Source organism: Octodon degus, unplaced genomic scaffold, assembly GCF_000260255.1.
Source record: "Octodon degus isolate 3935 unplaced genomic scaffold, OctDeg1.0 scaffold00020, whole genome shotgun sequence".
NCBI lineage: Eukaryota > Metazoa > Chordata > Mammalia > Rodentia > Octodontidae > Octodon > Octodon degus.
The window spans coordinates 13582475-13608628 of record NW_004524596.1 but is presented as its reverse complement, the minus strand read 5'-3'; the positions used below and the strand labels follow the sequence as shown (position 1 = coordinate 13608628).

The 26154-nt window shown below is 36.9% G+C and overlaps 1 protein-coding gene across 2 annotated transcripts in view; it reads right to left on the bottom strand.

The window, feature by feature from the left end:
• The window catches only part of Camkmt (calmodulin-lysine N-methyltransferase), a 440203-nt gene that overhangs the window by 380259 nt on the left and 33790 nt on the right, over nt 1-26154 (bottom strand). For both annotated transcript variants that reach the window (XM_004627671.2, XM_023711214.1), the window contains exon 3: nt 25542-25606. In XM_004627671.2, coding sequence (XP_004627728.1) covers nt 25542-25606 — 65 coding nt within the window. The remainder of the gene's footprint in view (nt 1-25541; nt 25607-26154) is intronic.

The following is a 26154-nucleotide window of genomic DNA, read 5'->3' as shown; positions in this document are numbered from 1 at the left end:
TTGGCCCCATAATCTCCTTGATCAGAAAATTTGGGACACTACTGAGTTACATGACGTTACAGTACAAGTTCTCATATGTCCTGAGTCTTAATTGACCTTGGAAAGCTAGGGCCAAAACGTTGGCTTTGCTTCTCTCCTTTTTCTCAAATTTTGGTCTGCAAACTTAGGTGAAATGATATTCTTAAGATCATTCATCTAAAACATTTAGTTGACTATAAAATACATATTTTTTTCAGTTCTAAGTCTTTAGAAACTAAAAATCAAATGTGATTGATTTTTTCTTTTTGAGACAGGGTCTCGCTATGCTGTTTAGGCTGGCCCTGAGTTCATTTTGTATCTCAGGCTGGTCTCAAACTCACAAGGATCCTCCAGCCTCAGCCTCCTGAGTGCTGAGATTACAGGCGTATGCCACCACACCCAACTGTGATTTTTAAATTAGATTTTCTTTCTAATTTTTGTATCTTCCATGCTTAATCTAATCTTTGGCATATAACAATCACTCAAACATCAACTATGAATAAACAATATTGGTGCCCAGAAGTATTCTGTACAAAGTACTCTCTATAAGGACTGTAAATTATATGTGCTCAAATAAGAGGAAGCATGTATGAAGCAAACAATTTCTTACTTATATTCTTAGTAGTAGGACCTAATTAATGAGTAACAAGGTTTTTTCTAAGAACTCAATGCTAAAGATAGTATTCAAAATGAAATCTCTTTGGAAAAAAAGCCAAAAGTTTGTTACTGCTTGAGAATTATCAATTCTTTTATAAACCTAATTGTATACATGATAAAACATTTCCCAAAAAAAGTAACTGCTTCATTTCCTGGGAGGGAGTTGAAATTCACAAATTCTTACACACAACTATTTTCATGTCTTAAAACACTATTTCATTAGATACTAACACCCATAAAATACAGAAAGTATACTCTGGGCCCTCTCCACATATCCAAATTGGCTGCATAATGTAACCAGCCAACACAGACACAGGTGCACTCACTTGGCCAAGCATCTCCAGACAGCTTGCTGGGCATCAAGTATTGCTTTACAGACTGTTTTAGGGCTGAGGACACAGCACAAATTGGCCTCTGCTCTCACAGGTTTCCCTTAGGAGAGGAACTCAGGTACTAAACAAAAAAATAAGGTCATAACAGGAATAACAAATGCTATGAATAAATAACAAAGTGATAGAGATTTCTAATAGTTGTGTTCATTAGGAAGGACAGTGTAGCTGGGTGTGGTGGCACACGCCTGTGATCCCCGTACTGGGGAGCCTGAGGCAGGAGGATGGCTGTGAGTTTAAGGCCAGCCTGAACTGCACGGGCTTCCCTGAAACATGACAACAGGTCCTAACTGATGAAATGGGGCTTTGTGGAGGACCTGGGGGACTCTCCTTGAAAGAGGAGCAATTGTCTGCATTTTGGCTGAGCGTGACCCTATTTCCATACAGAGCTGGCCAGGACTTTTGAGCTGGATCCTGGGTTCAGTCCTGGGTCAAGGACTTTGTTCCAGATAGGCATCATCATGGCTGGACTTAGGACCCCTTGGCTCCCCATAACTACAGATAGGCCTTGGTGTCTTTATTCTCACTGTGGGTGTGGTAGGCTGGCATTAACTCGACAACATTCCACTAAGTTATCCATGGGATTACAAATATAAACTTCCCAGACAGAGACGAAGACCTGGACAGGCTCTATAGAGCTTCCCATCTGAAGAACTGAGAAAAGACACAGAGAACAACAAGTGAAATACCTTGAGAGGGAAAAAAAGGATAGTATGTTTAGATAACAGATAACTCTTCTATACAACTGTAATAAGTCAATTATCAAATTCAGAAAATAAACACCAACATAATATTACCATCTAATCCACAAACTACATCCAAATTTCTGATTGTTCTAATATTGTCCCTTTCAGGTCCAGAATACAATCCATAATTGTTATTTAGGTTATCATGTCTTTCCTTCAATCTAGAATAGTTCTGTAATTTTTCCATGTCGCCCATGGTCTTGATATTTCTGAAGAGTACAGGCCAGTTACTCTGGAGAATGTCCCCCCAACCTTGGGTTTGTCTGCTTCTCCTCATGATTTATAATTTTTTGGCAGGAATGCCACAAAAAAAATACTGCTCCAGTACATCACAGAACGCACATGGCACTATTTATTCCAGTTGTAATATTAATTTTATTATATTAATTTTATTACTTGGTTAAGGTGATATTTGTTGGAGTTTTCCATTGTACAGTTAATTATAAGTATGTTATAAATTAATAGTTAATATTTTGTGAATTATTTAGAGATCAACATCCTGTTTCTCAAGTTTTTATCTGCTTGCTTAAGCATTCTCAAATAGGGTAGAAAGTAGACAATTTTGATACCTTCTAGCAATATTTAACAATGTCTGAGGACATTTTCAGTTTTCACAATGAGGGACTGCAGGCTGGGAGACAGACCGGCTATTGGAGTCCAGCAGGCTGAGACTAGGGATGCCACAGCATAGCCCCTCACCCCCAGCAAAGAATCGCCCCACGGAGGTACCACTGGTGCTGAGGCGCTGGAACTGTGTCGTACCTGTTCTTGATTAGATTATATTCTTTTTTCAATGATATTCTAATATAGATAGAACTTTCCATTTTTGTAATTTATCTATTTATTATTAGCATGGATTCATAGCATCACTGAAAAACTTGGCTCCCATGATCGTGAATCCATGCCATTTATTTGCTTAACTTCCCAACATCTCAACATGTGACTGAAGTTCCCAGCTGCAAAGCAGGAAACTCAGTGCAACTAACAGCTTGCCCCTTCCAGTTCCCGCCCATTTGCAAGGCTGCATACTGGCGCCAACAGAGGGAAGCCAGGAAATTCCAGCTGGGAACATCTATCCTAGACACGCCACTCCCACCCACACCCCTACTGCCAGCTAACATGTGGCCTCAGAGCGAGGAGGAGCCAAGGGAGCCAGACCGGCCAGTAAGTGCACTGTGCCCTGCGTAAGGACAAGAATTCCCTACAGCTGGTACAGAGGGAAGAATTCCAGGTTTCTCAAAGTTAAAACTTCAGACTGCCCTGTGCTAAAATATGTAATGTAAACAATATAAGTATATATAATGTAAATAACTGAATCTTACAATAAAAATGGGATTCAGCCTCTGAAAAGTTTATTGTGAAGCACAGACAGTTGACTTGAAAACTATAGTCAAATTAGAGTTTGTTTCTAATGATTATGTAACAAATCTCTAGAAGCATATGTTCCATAGATTTTATAAGATCATAATAATATAAAAATCAGTGCCCTCCAGTTAAGAAAATGGAAACTGTAAAGAACAAGATAAATTAACAATGATAATTTAACACTAAAAAGCATTTATGATTAATCTCCCTGGGAAATTTACCATTAAAACCAGAAACAAAAACCCCCACAAAAATATACTAAAGAGGGGCTGGAGAGATGGCTCAGTGGTCTAAAGCACCTACTTGAAACAAGCTTGGCAAAGCACAGGGACCGCGGTTCGATCCCCAGCACCACATGCCAGCCAGACCCGCCCCCTGGTGGGCTGAGCTGGCCATACACACACACAATAAATAAATGTAATAAATAAAAATAAATAAATATTAAAATATATATATATATATACTAAAGATATATACAAAGATAATGATATGACATTAAAAAGACACTCAAATAAGTCTAAAATAATATATGTAAGTGGAGGCTATCCACAAACACTTGAAAAATTATACCTCTTATAATAAACCAGAGTGTAAATCAATGTTCACTATTAACTAAAGCACAACTTAACAGATGCTATGTTTCCCTTTTAAAATTGTAATTTATGTAAAAATTCACTAAATTGAATCCATAAAAGGCAACACGGAGAGTGTGAGCTCACACCCCCAATGACTCAGCAGAGCAAGGCTGGCAAGAGGAGTCTAAGATCCGCCCCTCTCTCCACTGGTGGGACTCAGCCTGGAGACCTGCAGGAACACTCTCGATGCAGCAGGACCTGGCTAAGGCCCATCCAAGGGACAGATGAAACCAGAGGCGTGGAAATATCCCATGCAACACCAATAATGTGATCCAACAGATGACCTCTAACCTTCTTATGTTATTCTACTTGTCCTCTCCTCCACCAGCTCTCTCTCTTGATTTTATGATATTTTCATATGAGTAAATATTGTCTCTTGTCTTTCTGATTCACTTCAAAACTCCTAGACCTTCTCTTCCAATCTTTCCCTCCTGTGTCCCACAATTACCCAAACCTGGTTGATCATCCTGTGCCCTCCAACCTTGTTTCTATTACATGTGACATCATTCATCTCTCCATCCAACCCCCTATCCTGATGAACACCATGACAACAGCATAAAATAACTCTACTCAAAGTCGAAAATCACCACATATGATGTCCTGGTATAAGTTGGATTGTATTTCTGCAGACCTTCCTTCTAAAGTTGTACATATCAGGCTAATAGTTCCCACAGTCTGTCAGTAGCCAGGCTGTACTTGATTCTATTGTTATTGCCTACTGAACTACTTTTACAGGATGTCATGCATGCTATAACCAGCTTTTCCCCACTGTATGACAACACTGGGATTGTAAGGGGCCCTACGTCAACCTGATAGCAACTCCTTGGACTTGATATACTGAGAAGGTAGGTTCTTGGGATAGACATACAGACAACAATCATCTATCTCTAGAAGACAACTGGAGATAGACAGTTCCTAAGAAAGCCTTGATACCAGTGATAAGGCAATCCAGAGTAAGAAATCTACAAGCATCAGTACAGAAAAGAAAGAAAGAAAGAAAGAAAGAAAGAAAGAAAGAAAGAAAGAAAACAAACAAAAAAGCAAAATGCAGTCCCAAACACTCAGGCCACCCAGGACAAGTGCAAAGCACAAAGAGATAGAGCAAATCAGAAACTAACAAATGGAATACTCTGAAATGATAGCAGGAAAGTAGGGGGGTGCAAGGGGCCATGGGGGGGAATCTTTAAGGTGCAAAAAGAAATGACTATCAAAGTAAAAGACATTAAAGCAAACACGGGGCTGGGGAGATGGCTCAGTATAATAAGCACTTGCCTGGCAAGCGCAAGGGCCTGAGTTCAATCCCCGGTTCCGCCAAAAAAAAGAAAAGTTCTAGGAATAAAGTAAACACAGATAAACAACGAAGCTCAGGAAAATAATAGAAACCATCATGTCAAACACAGAAAAGAACGGAATAAGGAAACAGATCCAAACAGAACTGTAGAAGAAAATAAACTCCATTGAAAGTACATGCAGCAGACAGTGAAGGTGAGGATAGAAGATCAGATCGAGAAGACAGGAATGAGACTAGCAACCTGGAAAGAAAGGTACCATAAAAATCACAAGACACAATGAAAAATCAATCCAATACCTACAAGATGAAGCAAACAACAGAAGACTGACTAGAATCAGTGACAAAGCTGGAGAGAGCGCAAAAGCCATTAAAAACCTCTTCACAGAAACAATGGCAGAAAACTTCCCAAACATGGATAAAGAATTTGACATACAATTAAATGAAGCTCATAGAACTCCAAATCACCATAAATTAAAAAAATATACACCAAGGCACATATCAATCAAGAGTCCCGAAATTCAGCACAAGAACAAAATATTAAAAGCAGCTATGGAAAAGAAATGTATCACCTCTGGAGGAAGGCCCATCAGAATCACAGCAGACTACACAACACAAACTCTAATCAAGGAGAGCCTCAAGGAAGGTATTTCAATTCCTAAAAGAAAACAGTCCTCAACCCAAATTCATGTACCCCTCAAAATTATCTTTCAGAATTGATGGAGAGGGGCCGGGGAGATGGCTGAATAGAATAAGCACTTCCCTGGCAAGCACAAAGGCCTGAGTTCAATCCCTGGTTCCACCAAAAAAAAAAAAAAAAGAATTGATGGAGAAATAAGATACTTCCATTATAGAGAGCCATTTATGACCACAAAACCAACTCTACAGAATGCTCTGAAGAACATATTAGAAAGAGGTAACAAAGACCACAAACACATGAACACCAATAGAAGCCACCAGGCAGGGCAACCAATTAAACAGAGAAAGACAAAAAACAAGTGACAGAAAAACAACCTGAAAAAGAAAAGTCAATACATATCAGTTATAACCATCAAAGTAAATGGTCTCAATACACACAAATTAAAAGAAACAGACTAGGTCAGCCAAATAGCTCAGCAGATTAAAGCACCTGCTTAGGCAGATGCAGCAGCCAGGGTTCAAGCCCCAGCCTGGGGTGCACTGAGACTGCAATTGAGACTGGGCATGGTGATGTGCCTGTAATCCCAACTCTTGGGAGGCCGAATACAGGCAGATCACTATGAGTCCAATCTACGTAGTGAGACCCTATAAACCTTTATGAAAATACAAAAAGAAAGAAAGAAAGAAAGAAAGAAAGAAAGAAAGAAAGAAAGAAAGAAAGAAAGAAAGACAGACTGCCTGCCTGAATGGATAGTGAAGCACAATCAAATAATATGCTACATTCAAGAAGCACATTTAACCAAAAAAGAAATTCATAGACTAGAAGTCAAATGATGTAAAACTATTCTCCATACTACAAGAACCCCAAAGAAGGCAAGAGTAGCTATTCTACTTACAGACAATGCTGATCAAAAGAGATAAAGAAGGGCACTACATACTTTTTTTTATTTTTGGTGCTAGGAATTGAACTCCTGACCTTACACTTGCCAGGCAGGCACTGTGCCACTGAGCTATATCCCTGACCCTATACTGTTAAGGAAAAACTCCAAGAAGAAGAGATAACAATCATATTATGTATCAAACACAGGCTCACCCAATTACATAAAACAAATACTAAAAGACATGAAAAACCAATACATGAAAAAATGTTCAATACATTGGTCATTTGAGAGATGAAAGTTAGAACAACACAGAGATTCCATCTCACCCCAGAAAGAATGGCTATTCTCAAAAAAAAACCCAGTAAAAAATGCTAGAGTGTCTATGAGAAAAAAAGAACCCTTTTTCACTGCTGCCTGGAGTATAGCCTGATTACACCACTGTGGAAAACACTGTGAAGATTCCTTAAGAAACGAGGATTTGAGGTCTAATCTGACCCAGTTATTCCACTTTTGTGTATCTACTCAGAAGAATTAAAAACATCATACTATAGCAATCTATGTTCATCCACGTTTCTACCAGCACAATTTGTAATAGCTAAATCTCAGAAAAAACCTAAACTCATATCAACCAAGAAATGGATTTTTTTAAATGTCTTTTTATACAGTGGAGTACTATTCAGCCATAAAGAATAAATTAGAGGGCTGGTGAGATGGCTCAGTGGTCTAAAGCGCCTACTTAGAACAAGCTTAGCAAAACACAGGGACCGCGGTTCGATCCCCCAGCACCACATGCCAGCCAGCCCCGCCCCCTGGTGGGCTGAGCTGGCCGCACACACACACAAATAAATAAAATTAAAAAAAAAAAAAGAATAAATTAGAGACTTTCATAGGTCAATGAATGCAACTTGAGACCATACTCGTAAGTGAAATAATTCAGGCCCATAGGTATAAGCATCCCATTGTCTCACTAGTGTGAGAAACTGAATGAGTAAATAAGATCCAAAACGTACAATAGATACTGTGAAATAGAAACTGTTCAAAAGAAAGGACAAACTGTGATGGGGTAAAGAGAAAAGAAAAAAAAATACATTTATACGTAAGATAGAGAGCTAGTTTTTCTTAGTTTGTTGAAAAGGCCAATGCTAGTACTGTTTGAACAAGATGATATGCCTCTTTCATTCTTGCACTTAACTACTACAAAGATGACAATGTACAATGTATTTATTGTATCTAATAATCTGTCCTGAAACTCTTTTACTTATTTTTTTTTCCTCTAAAAAAAAACCAAAAAGCACAAGCAAGGGCAGGGGCCGGGGATTTGAACCCGGGTCTGCCATGCTGGCCCTGTCTCCAGGATGTGCTGGTGATTGAGACTGGGCGGGGTGGCGTGCGCCTGTAATCCCAGCACTTGGGAGGCTATAAACAGGAGAATCACTATGAGTCTGATCTAGTAGTGAGACCCTGAACACCCTGTAGACCCCTCCCTAAAATACAGGGGGAAAAAAACCCAAAAACCATAGCTAACAACAAAAAAAGGGAACCTGATAAAGGGACCTGGCTACAAAATGTCAGTGCAATGCTCTAAGAGTAGGAATATAATTGGATGCATAGGGGCCAGGGAGATGGCTCAGTGTAATAAGCGCTTCCCTGGCAAGCGCAATGACCTGAGTTCAATCCCCGGTTCCACCAAAAAAATAAATAAATAAATAAATAAATAAATATAATTGGATGCATATTAAAACACATAGTGAAATGCTCAACTTTCTAGTGAAATCATGAATTCTAGTACATACTCAGTTTCCTTGACAAACACTGCTTTTTATCTAAATACACCAGACTCAGTTTCTGCTAATCACAGGCAAAGACCCTTATCTAACTAGGTATGCCAGCTTTAAGTTAAAAGTGGCTTTTACAAAATGAGACATTTCTTACTAAATATATCAATTTAATTACCATAACAAAAATCTTAAAATTTAGGCATAAAGTCCAGGGCTATTTAACTAATATGCAGAGGGCCAGTCAAAGAGTGGATTAAAGAGCCTGGGGGGAGGGGTGTTGATCCCAAGGCCTGCCTTGCTGGCCCCACCCCCAGAGCAGGCTGAGACAATTGAGACTGGGTGTGGGGGCGCAAGCCTGTGATCCCTGCTCTTGGGAGGCTGTAAACAGGAAGATCACTACGAGTCTGATCTAGTAGTGAGACCTTAACATCCTGTAGACCCTTCCCTAAAATACAAAAAATAAAATAAAATAATAATTAATATGCAGAATAGCCAAGTCCTTACTTTCAGTTGTCAGCTAGCAGTTTCTGTTAGAAGTTCACAATAGCAGAGTTCAGTATATATTCCAGCTTCCCCTTAAAATTTAAAAAATGTTTTTATTATCATAGCTGAACTGATACTTTTAAAATATTTTATTTTTACATGTACTTTTTAAATCTTTATCACATTTCCCCCAAAAGTCACACATTTTTAAAACAATGCAAAGACTAATAAATAACAAGTTAATTTTTCAGCCTATTCACTTCAGGTTCCTTTGAAATACCTAATAATAATTTCCTTGAAATATCTAATTTCCTTGAAATATCTAATAGTAATAACGATATATGCTTTCAGATTTTTTTTATAAAAATAAGATCACATTATTCATATTACTAATCTTATCTAACAATTCATCTAGGATATCTCTCCAAAATACAGCATGCAACTCAATTTATTCTTTTCAATTGCTACATAATAATCTACTGTATGAATACACCATGATTTATCCAACAATTCCACTGGCAATGGGAGTAGTATCAGACTGTTTCCAAGTTATTTTCCTTTCCAATCCAAATAATGCTGTAATTAACATCTTTGGTACATAGGCCCTCATAAAGATAGATACCAAATGGTGGGATTCATGGGTTGAAAGGAATGAAAAATAATACTTAGACTTTTTAGGCCCAAACAATGAACTTCCATTTACCTGTTACAACTGCCAAATTTTAACATTCCCTGTTTTCCCTTCCCTATACAACTAAAACAAATTCTATTTTAATGTATTTAACTCTATCAGTGGCTCTAAGTTTGTCAAAATCCCTTCTGAAACAAGTTTTATAATAATCACCACCATGTACATGTGCATCAAAGTTCTATACACAATTTCTAAGTCACCAACATATTCACTTCCTTCTCCCACTAAGCTCTCTGCAATGGAGAAACAGAACCAAGCAAAGCATTTAAGACACCAGAAAAAGAGACCAGGAAAGATCATCCTAAAAGCATAAAGACCTTGAGAGGAACAATATCAAGCAGGCACAGAGGTATATTAAGTGACACAGGCAACAAAGAGAAAGAAAAGAGTAACATTAAGTAGATTTTTAAAAGCTAGCATTAGCAGATAGGAAAAGTACTTAAGGGATTGCTGGTGGTCTGAGTGGGAAATTTCAGCAAAGAAAGCAATTCACAAGGAATAGGACATGCTATTTGAATGTATTTTGGAACCAGTTGCTTAAAATATATTGTACTAAACCAAAAAAGTAGATGAATAACCTTTCTTAGTACTCTCCCAGAAAAAAAGACATATGCAAGAAAAATCACAAATGTGTAACAAAATGACATATTTTCTTTTAGAATAAGACATTACTAAAGAACAATATAGAATGTATGTGTATATGCAAAAGTAATACTAATGTGAATGTGTTTTTTGAAGGAAATAAAAAGGCCCCCGTGAAGTGAAATTTTATACACATTAAAGACACTGACTATCTAAAGGAATTTTTTTTTTTTTTTGGCGGGACTGGGGTTTGAACTCAGGACCCTGCGCTTGCCAGACAAGCACTTATTCTACTGGGCTATCTCCCCGGCCCCTATCTAAAGGAATTCTGAAGTAAATTATTGTGTAGAGTGAACATGTTATAAGATAAAGATCATGTTTTAATCTAAATTATGGTTTGTTTTTAAATATTAAATTCATTAATCTACAAAGAATTTACTGAGTATATTCAGTTCTATGAAATTTATAGATGAATGTGTGTATGTACAATAAAAACAACACAGATGTTAGAGTAAGTCCACATATTACCTCTCTAGGACATTGACCAGCTCAAGAGAAACACCTACATCTATTTCCAGGATTTCCAAAGAAATAGCCCAGCCAAATTACATAGAAACCTATTGTCAAAAAGCTGGATTATCAATGTAGTTTCTAACCAGTTTTATAATAAATAATACTTGAGGATCACCAGATACTTAGTGAAAGTTTCCATTGTAACAGAGAGGCAAAAAAAATAGAGATAACATGAAGGAAACAGAGATTTAAATGAAAACAAAATAAAAGGGAAAAAACTTCCAGTAACATCTTTAAAAAGGTAAGAGAAAAACTGAGAAATATAAAATCAATGCCATGAAGGAAAGAACTAAGAAAAAAAAAAAAAAAACCCAATTTCAGGTATTCAATATGCTTGAGAATAAAGAAAATATCAAAAAGCTGCAAAACTGATAATTTAAAAAATCTGTCCAGGACTCAAGACATGAGAGAAAACAGAAGGGAGCATATTATTAAAGAAATCTTTCAAGAAAATTTCGCAGTGAAAAATATTCTAAGTTGAACAAACCCACCATTAAACGTCCAACACAATGTTTGACAATAAACCACATCATGATATTATAATCATAAAATTTCAGAGCACTGGGAACAAAAGAAGTTTTTATTAGAAAGTACAGATTTCACAAAAAATGATAAGTAGAACAGAATTAGATTTCTCAAAGCCAACACTGGAACATATAATGCATTGCTATAATTTTTTATTATTAATTTTATTGAGAAAGAAATAGCAACGAGACAGTTTCAAAACAGGTTAGTAGGACAGTTACAATAATTAATACATTGCATATTGTCTTCATAGTAGTTATTTTGCTATAAAATTTTAAAGAGAAAAGTATGTGAAATTCTACCATTTTATATCAACCAAAATACCACCAAGTCTCAAAAACTTATTTACCCTTATTTTCTAAAGAGAATACTGTACTGTATAATCCTATAAGATGATGATTAAATAAAAAAGCTATGGGACTTAGGAATAAATCTAACACAAAAGATATGTAATGAGAGGTGGATGTAGCTCAGTGACATAGCACCTGCCTGGCAAGCACAAGGTCCTGAGTTCAATTCCCAGTACCAAAAAAAAAAAGACACATAACGAATCCTCAGAATGATAGTTAAGGGAGATTTCATGATGGGAGGTTTGTAGCAGACTTAGAGGACAGACTAGAGTAGGCCAGAAACCTTCAAAGACTTCAAGAACATAGTCTAATTACTGCATAGATATCTTAACTCAAAATATATTAGACCTTAAAAGTATACTAATAAAATCATATTCTAAGTATGTTCATGACATTAAATTTCTATTTAATGTCATTAAAGTAATCAAGCCATTTTTTTTAAATATCCTAAAAATTATTAGCACGGTAAATTTATGAGTGAAACAATGTAGTTATTTTTAATTATTTTAAACAGATGTTTGCTGGTTATAGTTAGGATCCAGTTCACAGAATCCATCCAAATACCTGAATGCACAAGACACTGAAATATTTACCCTGACTTTAATATAGTAGTTTCTTCAACATATGTAGAAAGAATGTTTCACTCCTCTGTACTTTGTAGTAAAGTGGCAAAATCATTTGAGAATTGAAAATGCAAAGCAGCACATAACAGGTACTTAATAAACACTTGTTGAGACTGCTCTTTTCCGACCTATAAATACAAATAAACAAGAAGCAGCAAACGATGATCAAGTTACCTACGTATTTTATATATTATATAGAAGGCATGGGGCTGGTGAGATGGCTCAGTGGTCTAAAGCACCTACTTAGAACAAGCTTAGCAAAGCAGAGGGACTGCGGTTCAATCCCCCAGCACCACATGCCAGCCAGCCCCGCCCCCTGGTGGGCTGAGCTGGCCACACACACACACACACACACACACACACAAAAAAATAAATAATTTAAAAAAAAAAAAAAGAAGGCATACATATACACACACAGGAACATATTATATTTCTTCTGTAATTCTATATTAATTTTTTCATTTTAAAAATACATTTCATCTTTTAACTAAATTTAAAAATTATGCTTTCTTTATTATACTGGCTATGGAAAAATATTAAAACAGTATTTGCTTAGTTTTAAGTTGTAATATGACATAAACACCTACAACGTTAAGAACAACCTGGGGCCGGGGAGCTGGCTCAGTGGAATAAGTGCTTCCCTGGCAAGCGCAAGGGCCTGAGTTCAATCCCCGGTTCTGGAAAAAAAAAAAAAAAAAGAACAACCTACCACCAAGAGAATTTACAAATATACTATTTAATTAGCTTTTATAAACAAAATGATTAGTGAGAACTCACTATTTCTTAAGTAGACAATAATCTGAAAATATACGAAGAGAAAGATGCATTAAACCCTTGTAAGCTAAGCATGGTGATACATACCTAGACTCCCTGAACTCTGGAGGCTGAGGTAGGACCGGGACAATCTAGTAGCTTAGCAACACACACACACACACACACACACACACACACACACACACAGATACCATGTCAAAAGAAAAAAAATTTAACGGCTGGGGTGTAGCTCATGGTGAAGGGCCTGCTCCATCCCTTATACCAAGCACAGCTAAAGGCTCACAAATCTATAGTGTGTATCAGGAACATTTGCAAATTCAAATGTTCATGGGTAGGAGGGTGAGGATCACGGTAAAATAAAGGACCTGCCCACTCCAGAGAATGATTACTATGTGTGCTCAGACTCAGGCCACTCCATCATTCTCTCTCCCTAAGAGAAAATGGAAACCTCTGTTTTTTATATGAATTATCCTTACTCTAAAATCTTGGCAATAATGCTCTTTTTTTTCAATTATTGTATCAGATACTCCAAACATTTATGTGTTATAAATTCAGTTTCTGTTAGGGGGCCCGTGGTACATGTCTTGTACAACTGGGACCTAGACTTCCCTCCGCTTCTGTTGACTTATATATCATCTACAAAAACCCTGCGCAGAATGAGCGAATCTGTGTAAGACCAGGGATTCAAATGAATCAGTGTATGCATCGTGAGTAACACTTGAGCCAGTCTTGTACAAGGAACCATGGTGGGACAGAGAGGCATACCGAAATAGAAATAATTAATGTAAGCTTCTAATCTCTCTGCCCTTGTCTTCCGAACATACACTTCTGAATCATCCACACCAGGACTGCTAAAAGGAGACACTGTTGACAATTACACAGAGAGAGGAGAGAGAGGAGAGAGTGGAGAGAGTGGAGAGAGAGAGAGAGGAGAGAGGAGAGAGGAGAGAGAGGAAAGAGAGGAAAGAGGAGAGAGGAGAGAGAGAGAGGAGAGAGAGGAGAGAGAGGAGAGAGAAGAGAGACAGACAGACAGACAGACAGAGACTCTGCTAAGCAAAGAAGGCTACACAGTGAGTCTGAGTCAAAGAGCATGGTTTGCTTTAGTCTTTTCCCTGCCCTCCAAGCTGCCTACCCCAGGTTCATGTCATCCAGGGAAAATCCTGCCTTGACAGGCTTGTGCCTAGGCTCTGTAATAGAAAATTACAGGGCAAAGGCGTAAAAAGGCAGAGAAGGTTTGTCATATGGTAAATATAAGATTTAGAATTGTTTTCTGAGACTTTTTGTGTGATTTCATTGTATATAATAAGATGGCAACAGATGGGAAAAGGAAAACAGGGAAATGGTAACAAAACTGTGAAAGACTATGACGAGGGCTGGTGAGATGGCTCAGTGGTCTAATGCACTCCAGGGACCGCGGTTCAATCCCCAGCGCCACATGCCAGCCAGCCCCGACCCTGGTGGGCTGAGCTGGCCACACACACACACAAAACAAACAAACAAACAAATAAATAAATAAATAAATAAAATAAATAAAACATTAAAAAAAAAAAAAAGACCATGACGAGAGGTGAAATAGTTAAGGTACTGTGGCATGTTTAGTACTGGACGAACTTTTACCATCCTTTGAGATGGTACCCCAGGTTTTATAAATATTGCAGACATATAAAGCATGATCTTGCAATCAGGAGGTTAAATTTTATTTTAGGAGAAAAAGAAAAGCAAATAACTAAGATATATGGAACATGATTGACTGCTGAATTATACAATATAAACTACAAATCTGTACAACTTAAGAAATATGAAATTGAACAATATGAATCAATCTCTTCCTCCTCTTACACATTTGTTAATCTAATTTCTTCTTTATAGAAAAATCAGTGGAAAAGCAGAGAACTTGTGGTTTTCATGACTATAAGCTACATAATGGCAATCCAACCAACCTCCACTAAGCTCTGATTAAGTGAGCAATTATTCAAATAAAAAAGTACATGAAGAATCAAAATATTATTTGTCTTTCTTTGCCTATCACACAATGAAAACTAATACTTTATATGTTTTTTAGTTCTAAGTATAAATTGCACCACATCTTTTAATCAGAAATTAAGTGATGTCAACTGTCAAAGACTCCCAGGCAATGACAGGAGCCTAGCTTTCAATAACCTAGAAAGGCAAAGGCTTCAGACAAAGCAAGAGTCTACTATCTGCAACAAAGATTTCACCCGATTCAGGATACTACAGCAAGCAGACCGTGAGCGTGTAGTGTATGTACAATATACATAGTTCATCCATATTTCAGACTCCTGCACACAGAATCATCTGAAACCTTTCCTCATTCCTTCCCTCTTCCCCGGGACACAAAAGAATATTCAGTTGAGAGCTGGGAGTAGAGAGTAAAGGGTGAACGGAAAGAATACAAAAAACATGAGGCACCTTAACACGAACGCTAAACTCCTTCAATCACACACTTTGTTCACATCGAGCATTCATAAGGGTAGCACAATACACGCAGGCCAGACAAATGCCCAAACAGTCACAAGGCTGTCCACAACCAAAGCAAAGATCTCGCTAAAGACAAGAAAATCCTTTTGTTAAGCTCTTTGTGTGACTTATGTTTATGTAAGAGATCTTAAATTATTACCATGGCCATAAGCTTAAGAAGCACCTTAGAAAAAGGGCTAAGTAAAGACACAAAGCATTATTACTATTGTATTACTGTCACAAAAAGAAGCACTTCTATTTTTTAAAACCCACATTTGATTTAAGACTATTAAAAGAAAATGCATTCTTTCTCCACTATCCTCACTCCCCAAATCCCCACTCCATTAGATTGTCAACTACCTTTCACAAACCCTAGAGAGCCCATTTTCCAGTGACCTTTAATCAGTCTCCTCTGAGACACAGCCCACTGCACAGAAATCTTTGCCACTTGCCAAAGTTATTTTCTAGCCCTCCAAGTTACCACTTGTAGTTTTCAATTCCCATCATGAACTTTTAAAATTAATTTCACACCACTTTGGGAAAATATAACTTTTGAGAAATACAGGAGAATGGTTCTCAATTCCACTGTGATCACTTATTAAACCTTTAAGCAAATCATCCTACCATAAGTACCAGTTTGCTTAGCTTGTATAAAATTAAGAATATTCAATAAGATAATATTGACAGGGTTCCTGAAAATACTGTAAGGAATGTGAAGTAATGGCAGCTACTTAAAAGAAGATACAGAAAGGAGTTCTAACAGTATTTGCTGGGGTAGGGAGGGACTTGTTTTGCATATCTTCTACTAAAATATGGAGGCCCTTAAACTAGGAACCTCCCTTCAACATTTAAAGGAGAGAGAAATTAACAGGTTTTTGACAAAGACACAAGGGTTGCTCTGATGAAACTTATGAATCAAGAAAGGATTATAAGATTTATTTCAGGATTTTTTTCATAATAGCCTCACCTTGTATTATCAAAGAAAACCATTCCAACTCCCTGATCTTTTTACTTCAAATTAAAATGTTTTTTAAATGTATTATGAAGAGACATCTCCTAAATGTCTTTCCCCTGGTGAACACAAAGAACAGATGCATAGAACTCTGCTGGATTTACAGGAATGATTACCCAACACTGGACAAAAAGAAAAGAGTGCCCTGACAACGTTGAACCAAGGGAGTCAGTGAAATACGGTTAAGGAAACTACCTTCTCCAGACCTACCCTAACCCTATCTTCTCTAACACAGACAAGGAATCAAAGGCCACATGTATACTGTGATTCCAATGAAGGACATGAGCCAAACACAGTGCCAGGGCTGCACACCGCCAGCTCCCCACTGGCTCTGGGCTCCTCTCTCATTTCAAGGCTCTGACTACCCACACACCCTGACGAAAGAATACACTGACAACCTGATAAAATTATTTTCTAACTTATAAACTTATTTTGTGACTTATAAACTATGTCCATGGGCTGGGGGGATGGCTCAGTAGAATAAGCGCTTGCCTGGCAAGCGCAAGGTCCTGAGTGCAATCCCCGGTTGTGCCAAAAAATAAAAATTAAAATTAAAATAAACTATGTTCAAACCTCAACAGGGTGCCATTGACTGACTTTTGCCTCTTTGTAGTCCCTTGATCTAATATAGAGCTTAAATGACTTTATCTTTCTTAAAAGTATTGGGAGACTAAGAGATTAACATCTAACATACTCTGAAATCTAAGAGAAAAGTACAATACAAAGGTTTTTTCTTTTTCTTTTTCTTTTTAATGCATTTGTTTGTTGCAGGCCCTCATTACACAGCTGGGACTCATGATAATCCTCCTATTTTCAGCCTCCCCAGCACTAGGATTTCAGAAGTGTGCCACTATGCCCTGACTCTTCAACCGGCTCAGCCCACCTGTGGTCCCGGGGATTGGCCCCTGCGCTTGCCTAAGCTTGCCTAAGCGGGCGCTTTAGTCTGCTGAGGTATCTCGCCAGCCCAGTATTTTCTATTTTACATCTGGTAAAATAAATTTCTACTTCATTTCACAGTACTATCACAAACAATTTCAGGTTTATGACAGTTTTCAGTAAAAAATTAATAATTTGGAAGTTAGGTATTTTTTCAAAATAAAACTCAGTTTTCCTACTTATAAAAACAATGCATTCCCTAAAAATTCAAACAATACTGAAAAGTATGAAGAAAAATGCAAATTGTGCATAACCCAACAACAGAGTATTGTGACAGTTCTGTGCATAATCAAGTTATTCGCATACTTAATCAGTGTACATATTTTGCAGAAATAAAACAACATTAACCATACTGATTTTTTAACCTAATATAGTTTGTAGATCTTCAAAGCGACACAGTATTGTATTCCATGGATCATGCAAAATTAGCCAGTCGCATAAAATTAAATATTTACATTTCTCCAGTTACTCCTTGTGCTACAGTAAATCCCTTTACTAAAGCTTTATGTAAACTGGACGTGTTGGCACAGGCCTGTAATCCCAGCATTCAGGAGGCTGAGGCAGAAGGATCGTTGCGAGTTCAAGACTAGCCTGGGCTACAAAGTGAGCTCAAGGCCAGCCTGAACTGCATAGAGTCTCAAAAAGAAAACAAAGGGAAAAAATGCCTTATATAATGGTTTTATTATTTTTTAGACCAGGAATTATTAGTTCATATACATTATGAAAAATATATTAAAATTTTGAAAGGGCTGGCCAGATAGCTCAGTGAATTAAAGCGCCTGCTTAGGCAGGCACAGGGACCAGGTTCAATCCCCAGCATGTCATGCCGGCCCCGCCCCGAGGACACACTGAGACAGCGTGGCAGTGCGCACCTGTAATCCCTGCACTTCAGAGGCTGAAACATAGGAGAATCGCTACAAGTCTGATCCATGGAGTGAGAGCCTGTAGACCCTGTAGCAAATACATTTAAAAAAAAAAAATGAAACATACTGCTAAATTGCCTCTGAAAAAGCAGAATCAATTTATTTTCCCACCACAATGTCTAAGAATACCCATTCCTCATAATGCATTATCACTTCTTCCGTCTTTACCAATGCAACAAAAATACTTCATTGGTTTAATTACATTTCCTTGATTATTAGGAAATAATCATTTGATGTCTCTATAGAACATTTCTTATGTAAAATATCTGTTTGTAACTTTTGGCTGTTTTATCCTCTTACAGATTTTCAGATTGCCTATCCTTTTGTTACTGATTTGCAAAACTTCTTTACACAATAAAGAGAATATATGTTTGTGTATATGTCATAAATAACAATTACCACTTTACCATTTGTATTTCAACTTTTTAATGCTGCTTTTTGAATAAAGTGTCTTTATTCTTTATTGAAAGAGAACAGAAAAATAATAGATAAGACATTAAAATTGATACATAATTTCAAAAAAAAGAAAACAAGATAAGTACTCAACAGTGGTTGTTATACTGCACAGTGTTATCTTCAATGAAGTTGTTCAGATCACCAGATAAAAGTATGTAAAATTGGTCAAAGTAAAAATCTTAAACAATAACTGCCACCTTCAAAAGTAAAGTATCTTTAAATCTTTGGTCAATCTATTAAATTCATGGAGTTTGGTGTCACACTTAGAAGGGCTTCCTCATTGGAATATAATACAGGTATTCATCTGACACATCTATGAATGTTTTGAGCTTTAATTAAATATTTAACTGCTCTTAAATTACTCTGATAGATAGTAGAGAGGAAAGAGCAAGTTAAAAAAAAAAAAAAAAATTCCCAGTTAGTGCTCTTGGTACTACCTATTGAAAAAGCTATCCTTTTCTTTCACTGAAATTACTTAGTGTAAATTAGAATTAATCATACGATAAATCACTTATTTTCAGGTCTTTGTGAACACTGTACTAAAACACTGACTTACGTGTGTACTTCTGCAGTAGTGCCACATGGTTTTAGTTCTGTATCTTTACACTGTATTTTTATATAACAAAGTCCTATAAAATACTAAGACAGGATAGCACACACCGTAAGTACTTCCTATTTTATACTATTTTTCAAAATCAAAGACAGTGAAAAGTTCAAGAACAAGGCAGATAATGCCAGTAAGGAAAAATAAAAGTATTATTTACAGTTACTGTTTTTACATGGTCCAACTTATACTACAAAGCATAAAGTAGTTATACTAAGTAGTTATTGTTTCTTATTTCATTTTGCATAGATGTCAGACTTTTTCAAAGAACTGCCAGTGACTAGTGATTCATGCTCTTTCCATGGCACTTATTGAAAAATAGAGTAATGAATGATATATAAATGCTTAAATTTTCTCTTTTTTTCTTTCTTTTTTTTTTTTTTTTTAAACAGAACCAGGGATTGAACTCAGGCCCTTGCACTTGACAGGCAAGCGCTTATTCTACTGAGCCATCTCCCCGGCCCCAAATTTCTCATTTTTAAATTAAACTACTTTACTAAAATGTGTATATGTGTGTATAAATATAAAACATGTGTATATAAAGTACATGTGTAGACATATCATGCATGTATCACACATGCACAGCACCATATACACATACATACACTTTACATAACTAAATACATACTTTATATGAATGAAGAAAACACTGAAGCTGGTATTCTTGAAGCTTTGATAGTCCCACTAATATTATAGATGCTTCATTACATAATACAAGATCAAGAAATGGTTCTAAAAGTTTGGAAAACGTAATTTTACCTATATTGCCTGAGAGATTTTAAACTTTGGCTTCTTAAATGGATATTAAAAAGTGAAAATATGTTTTATGTTAATAAGAACAATATTGATTACTAGTTCACAACAAACTGGGTATATCACAAAACAGGACCTACTATCAGACCACTAGGAAAGCCCCACAATCAATTACTATCACACTACACCAAAAGTCCAGGCAAGCTCTAGGATTCACCGGGGAAACAATCGTTACTGCTCTATATAAGAGCATATATGGCAGAAAGGGTCTACAAATGTGTTCTTCCTATAGCCCAGCTAGGAGGAAAAACATGTGAAAGAATGGTGAAGAGGTTTTTACCAATAGATTCCCCAAATTTAAGCTACAATATTAACAGGAATTCTAAGTCACAGAAAGTTATAGCAATAATACAAACAGCTATTGACCTCCTATCCCTCAGGAGCTTATATACACAATACATTACATGGGAAGTATTGGCTCATCTATTCATGCTATCAAATAAGGGAATACATACTTTTTTAAATGCACAAATGAAGTTACTGTACTTCCAAGCACAGATGATGCTGTATAAATACCAAATAATTATACTGATTTGAATTAGGTAATCCCTGAGAGGAATCAAGTTTCTAAAAACTAATTTCAGTTGAGGAAAGAGGCAACTCTGGAGAGAGGAGAGACCTAGCATGGTGGGGCTCTTCCGATTAGAGGTCAGAGTACTGGCTGGAAACACACACAGAGGAAGCAAGCGAGAAGCCTTCCAGAGTGCTGACAGCCAGCACACTGCTGCGTCGCCCAAGGTGTCTGAGCAGCGTGTCAAAGGAAACGCGGCCGCAGCCAGCACCTCGCTGGAGGTGAAGGATGTCATCCTGCGCGTCCTGAGGTAGCTGGACTCACCCTGCGAGGCAGGACAAATCAATAGCAGGCTTGTGCTCTCTGCAAAGCAGCTTTGATATCTCAGAAAAAAGCAGGCTTTTAAGTACTGGGGAAAAAAACCACACAAACAAACAAAAATGAAGTAAGTGTACTTTTTCCCTAAAGATAAGCAAAAAGGGAAACTGACTTTTGAAAACTGCTTCTGACAATAGCAATTATAAATATATAAAAATAAGGTTGGATCATATACTATACAGCAGTAAGTCATTATGCTGAAATAAGTCATTCTGCATAAAATTAATTTTAATCTCATCTTACACCATTCAAAAATTCAATCAAAAAAAAGGATAGCTCAAAAATGCAATTAATTGTGAAGGTAAGATATTTAAAAACAACACTTCTAAACAATAAAAATAAATATAAAGAATATTTTATTTTCCAGTATATTAAGAAATCTTTTGAAACTAGATGTTCTATTTACTTCCCAAAATTAAGGAGGTTTTTCCACGGCATTTTGGTCAGAGCATGGCAAATTCTAGAGGCGAGGCTGATACTTTTATCTTTGAACATTTACGATGAGTACAGTCACTACCTGATTTTCAAATGTGATATCAATAGTTCTGCTAAACCACAAGTAGGTGGTTTATAATAAACACGTATCAGGTTTGTGTGGCTCTAAAATATTTTAATGTTTTTCTATGACCAAAAAAATACTATTATCGTAGAATCAAGATTAGAAACATTTTCCCTCATTTTAAATATCTTTCAGTTTACTCTCATGATGATTTAAGAACAATATTCTTGTATATAACTTTCACTATCAAGATTAAAAGACCAAAAATATTCTTTTTCTTAAAGCTAGAAATACAAAAATTAAACTGACAGTTAAAGCAAAATAAAAACCAAATTGTACTAAAATATCAAGCATGAGAAATCTATATCACTAAATTGATTACTATATTAAGTACATTAGAAACAAGTCAAATGGCAACCTGTAAATACATGTTTACATTTTTATACGGTGAAAGCTTACCACCACTATTCAAGTTATTTATTGCAATTAACTCTACCGAGACAGAATTATGAGTGTGGCGCCCTCTGCTGGGTTTTCTAGTCACAAACTGAACCCAATAACCACAATTTGTAAAAAAAAAAAAAAAAAAAAAATCAAACTTTTGAGGCATCAAGTGAAAAATCATTTTTCAATCCATGATTATTTAATATCTAAGATTATATAAAAGTCATAACCAAGTTTAATTTATTGGAATAGGACTTAACCAACTTATTATTTTTTTAATTATTTATTTGTGTGTGTGTGTGTGTGTGTGTGTGTGTGTGGCCAGCTCAGCCCACCAGGGGCGGGGCTGGCTAGCATGTGGTGCTGGGGATTGAACCGCGGTTCCTGTGTTTTGCTAAGCTTGTTCTAAGTAGGTGCTTTAGACCACTGAGCCATCTCACCAGCCCCCAACTTATTATTAAGTGAAGCATCAATAGATTTTTTAAAAAAATAAAAAGAAAGGGGGGGTTGGGGAGATGGCTCAGTAGAATAAGCACTTGCCTGGCAAGTACAAGGGCCAGAGTTCAATCCCCAGTTCCACCAAATAAATAAATAAATAAATAAATAAATAAATAAATGAAAGGGAAGGAGAAGATAGCTCGGCATTCTATGCACCTGCCTGGCAAGTTCAGGGACCAGGTTTGATCCCTGGTACGGCATGCTGTGCCAGTCCAACACGGAGCCAGCCACCGAAACCAAGTGTAGTGGCACATGCCTGTCATCCCGGTGCTGGGGAGGCTGAGACAGGAGGATCACTATGAGTCTGAGCTTCATAGCGAGACTCTGTACCAAATAAATAAATTTTAAATAACTAAAAAAACAAAATATAAGCCAGTGCGATGTGCATGGCTCTAATCTCAGCACTCCGAGAGGCTGAGGCAGGAGGAGCACAAGGTCAAGCATGGCCTGTGCAATTTAGCAAGGCCCTGGAGCTCAGTGTCAAGGTTCTGGGTTCCATCCCCAATACCAAAGGGGGTGGGCGGAAGAGGTAATATGAAGGTTACACCAAACATGTTTTAATGGGTCTGATTTTTGTTACCATTTCTAATATTTGACAAAATATTTAGATTTAGATTTGTAAAACAATGCATCGCAATAAACTATTTTAGTAATTTTATCTAATTTTCCTGGTTTGTTAGTTCAATCAAAATATTCTCTTTTTTTAAGGGAAGGATCTACAGGGTATTCAGGGTCTCATTACTAGATCGGACTCATAGTGATGTGCTTGTTTACAGCCTCCCAAGAGCTGGGATTACAGGCACGCGCTCCCACATCCAGTCTCAATTGCCACCTCAGTGCACCCTGGGGGTGGGGCCGGCACAGCAAAATATTTATTTTAAAATATCAAAATAATATTTTAATTGAAATTTATTTGTAATTGATAAAAACAAAGCTGTACATATTACTATATTTTACTAGAAAAAAAATAAATTTAAGAGGGATTCACAATGAGTAACAATTAGTAAGCAGCTTCCATACACTGAGGGTCAACTAGGAGGAACGCAGGTGCTGTACACGCTCTACATGTTACATACAGTCTTTAGAAATGAAAAGCATTGGCGCTCACAGAGATAGCACAAATTGCTCAGGATGACGCTTAAGCCAGGATTCAAATGTAAGGGGGTCACATTCCAGAGTTTCAAAACTGTCCTTCGCCAATTCCACGCAATGTCCCCTTTCTGTACTGCAACAACTTGTGCTTGTGTGGGCACACGATGACATGGAGAAAGTCACAGAAGGAGGAGATGATTGTTCATCAGCACAGTAACAACTTGGACCTTCAGGAACTTGCTTTTATTTTATATAATGCTGCCAGCTAGTGGCCCTATTTCATACTGAGTTGTAAGGAACAATACTTGATTATATTTTCTTTTTTACATTACTGAGTCAAAAACTCCACACTTTTCTTCCAACATCATGCTCCAAAACGATACAGGCCTGTGGGTGACATCATCACATTTAACCTTACCCCCGCCTGGGGCTGTCCCCCCAACCAGCACAAGTACTCCCTGCCTAGGCCCCCATGAAAATAGGACATCTGCCTAAATGGGAGAGAATTCAGTTAAGTCTGCAAAGAGAAGCTGACCTTATCTTAAATACTTTAGAATAACTTTAAGGTACTTACAGATTCTTTAGGGACAAAATACAATCTTTCTATACAAAAAATGTGAGTCAGTGATAAGCACTGGGCCCCAGGCTCAATTTGCAGCTCCACTGAAAGGAGGACCGGGCGGGGCCAGCAGCACAGGGAAGAAATGCTTTCCACGATGGGGACAGAACAGAAAACTTACTGAGTATTACTGGACCTTATCAATGAAAGATCTCTATATATGATGGAGCAGCACTATTACTAAAGTATGTTTAGATAATAATTATAATTCTGAAGATTTACTGGAGAAACAGTACAAGTACTACTTTTGCATTTTTTTTTTTACTTTTGCATTTTAAATAGTCACATTTCACTAATAATTCACTATCTTAGGATAAATATCTTACCCAACGAGTAACAAAGAGTACAGAACTTCATTATTTTTTTAACTCAGTGACATAAAGATACTTTTGGTTGATTTTTTTCATAGCATGACATTATTGTAGAATTATTTAAATCTAGGCATGAGGGCACATGCCTGCAATCCCAGCACTTGGGAGGTTGAGATAGGAGGATTGCTGCGAGTTCAAGACCAGCCTGGGGGCTACAAAAGTGAGCACAAGGCCAGCCCAAAGTACTTGGTGAGACCCTGTCTCAAAAAAAAAAAAAAAAGAAAGAAAGAATTATTTAAGTACTTTTCTCAGTGAAGAAATACGTCACCATTTAATCAGAGGCTTAGATGAAAGTTCAATATATTATATAGCACTGTAATGGCTCATGAAAAAAAGACACAGTACAAGTACATTAGCATCATGGAAAGTATGCTCTGGGTTTACCCTGTAGTCAAAGTGCAAAGCAGAAGAGAGTTGACTAGAAAGCACCAAAAAGGGGCCCAGAGATGGCTCAGTGGAATAAGCGCTTCCCTGGCAAGCGCAAGGGCCTGAGTTCAATTCCCGGTTCCACCAAAAAAAAAAAGAGAGAGAGAGAGAGAAAGCACCAAAAACACAGTAATAAAAGAAATAGATCCTTAGTTGGATTAACTTTGTGACTTTCATTGTCACACTGTGAACAAGAAACAAAAAGGGTAATATTGGAGACTTCATGGTCCTTCTGACCTACTGTGTGTGTGTGTGCGCGTGTGTGTGTGTACATGCCTCCCCCCCACACACATATGCACAAGGTAAAAAGTGCCACAGTTCATTTAGTATGCATTTTATACAAGGCTTAATTTTCAGCTAAAGACAATACAAGTCTAATACAGATAGATTAGTAAATATAATAAACATTGTGAAAATATTAAAAAAGTTAAATTAGTTTTATAAAATATTAAATATACATCTATAGAGGTGGTATATAACTTACAAATATTTCCTGTATTGTCAAAGCTGGTAAGAACATCTTCAACATTCAAGGACCCACTATTACACCTACAAAGTAATAAAATATTTTTATCAATGATTCTGAAATAATATATTTAATTTTTTAAAAAGCTGAAATTATGATATACCCAGTATGAATAAACCCTTCCACATTATATTTTTAAAATATTTTCTGCCCACTAGAGGGAGATCAAAAAAATCAGGATAGTCTATAGAAAACTTAATGCAATAATACTTCTTCATTAATCAATATCCTAAATACTATTTTTTTAAATACCACTGCTATTTAAGTTACACAAAAGTTAACTTCTTAACCTTACAGACCAACCCCATCTCAAAGAAAACACATTACACTGACAGGTTCTTAACATCAAAGAAATGATCACCTCCAGAGCCACAGTCAGTAAGTTTCCTCCAGGACAGGAAACAAATCAGACCCACAGTCACTAAGAACTCATATATGGCTTAGGTCTGCCCATCCTATCCACAAGGAATTCTAAATGTCAGCAGGCAAAGTTTCCATACAATTCATGGACCCAAAGGTCAAGAGTCCACACGGTTTGGGTTACTTTTCCATTGGTGCTCGGTGCTGATTA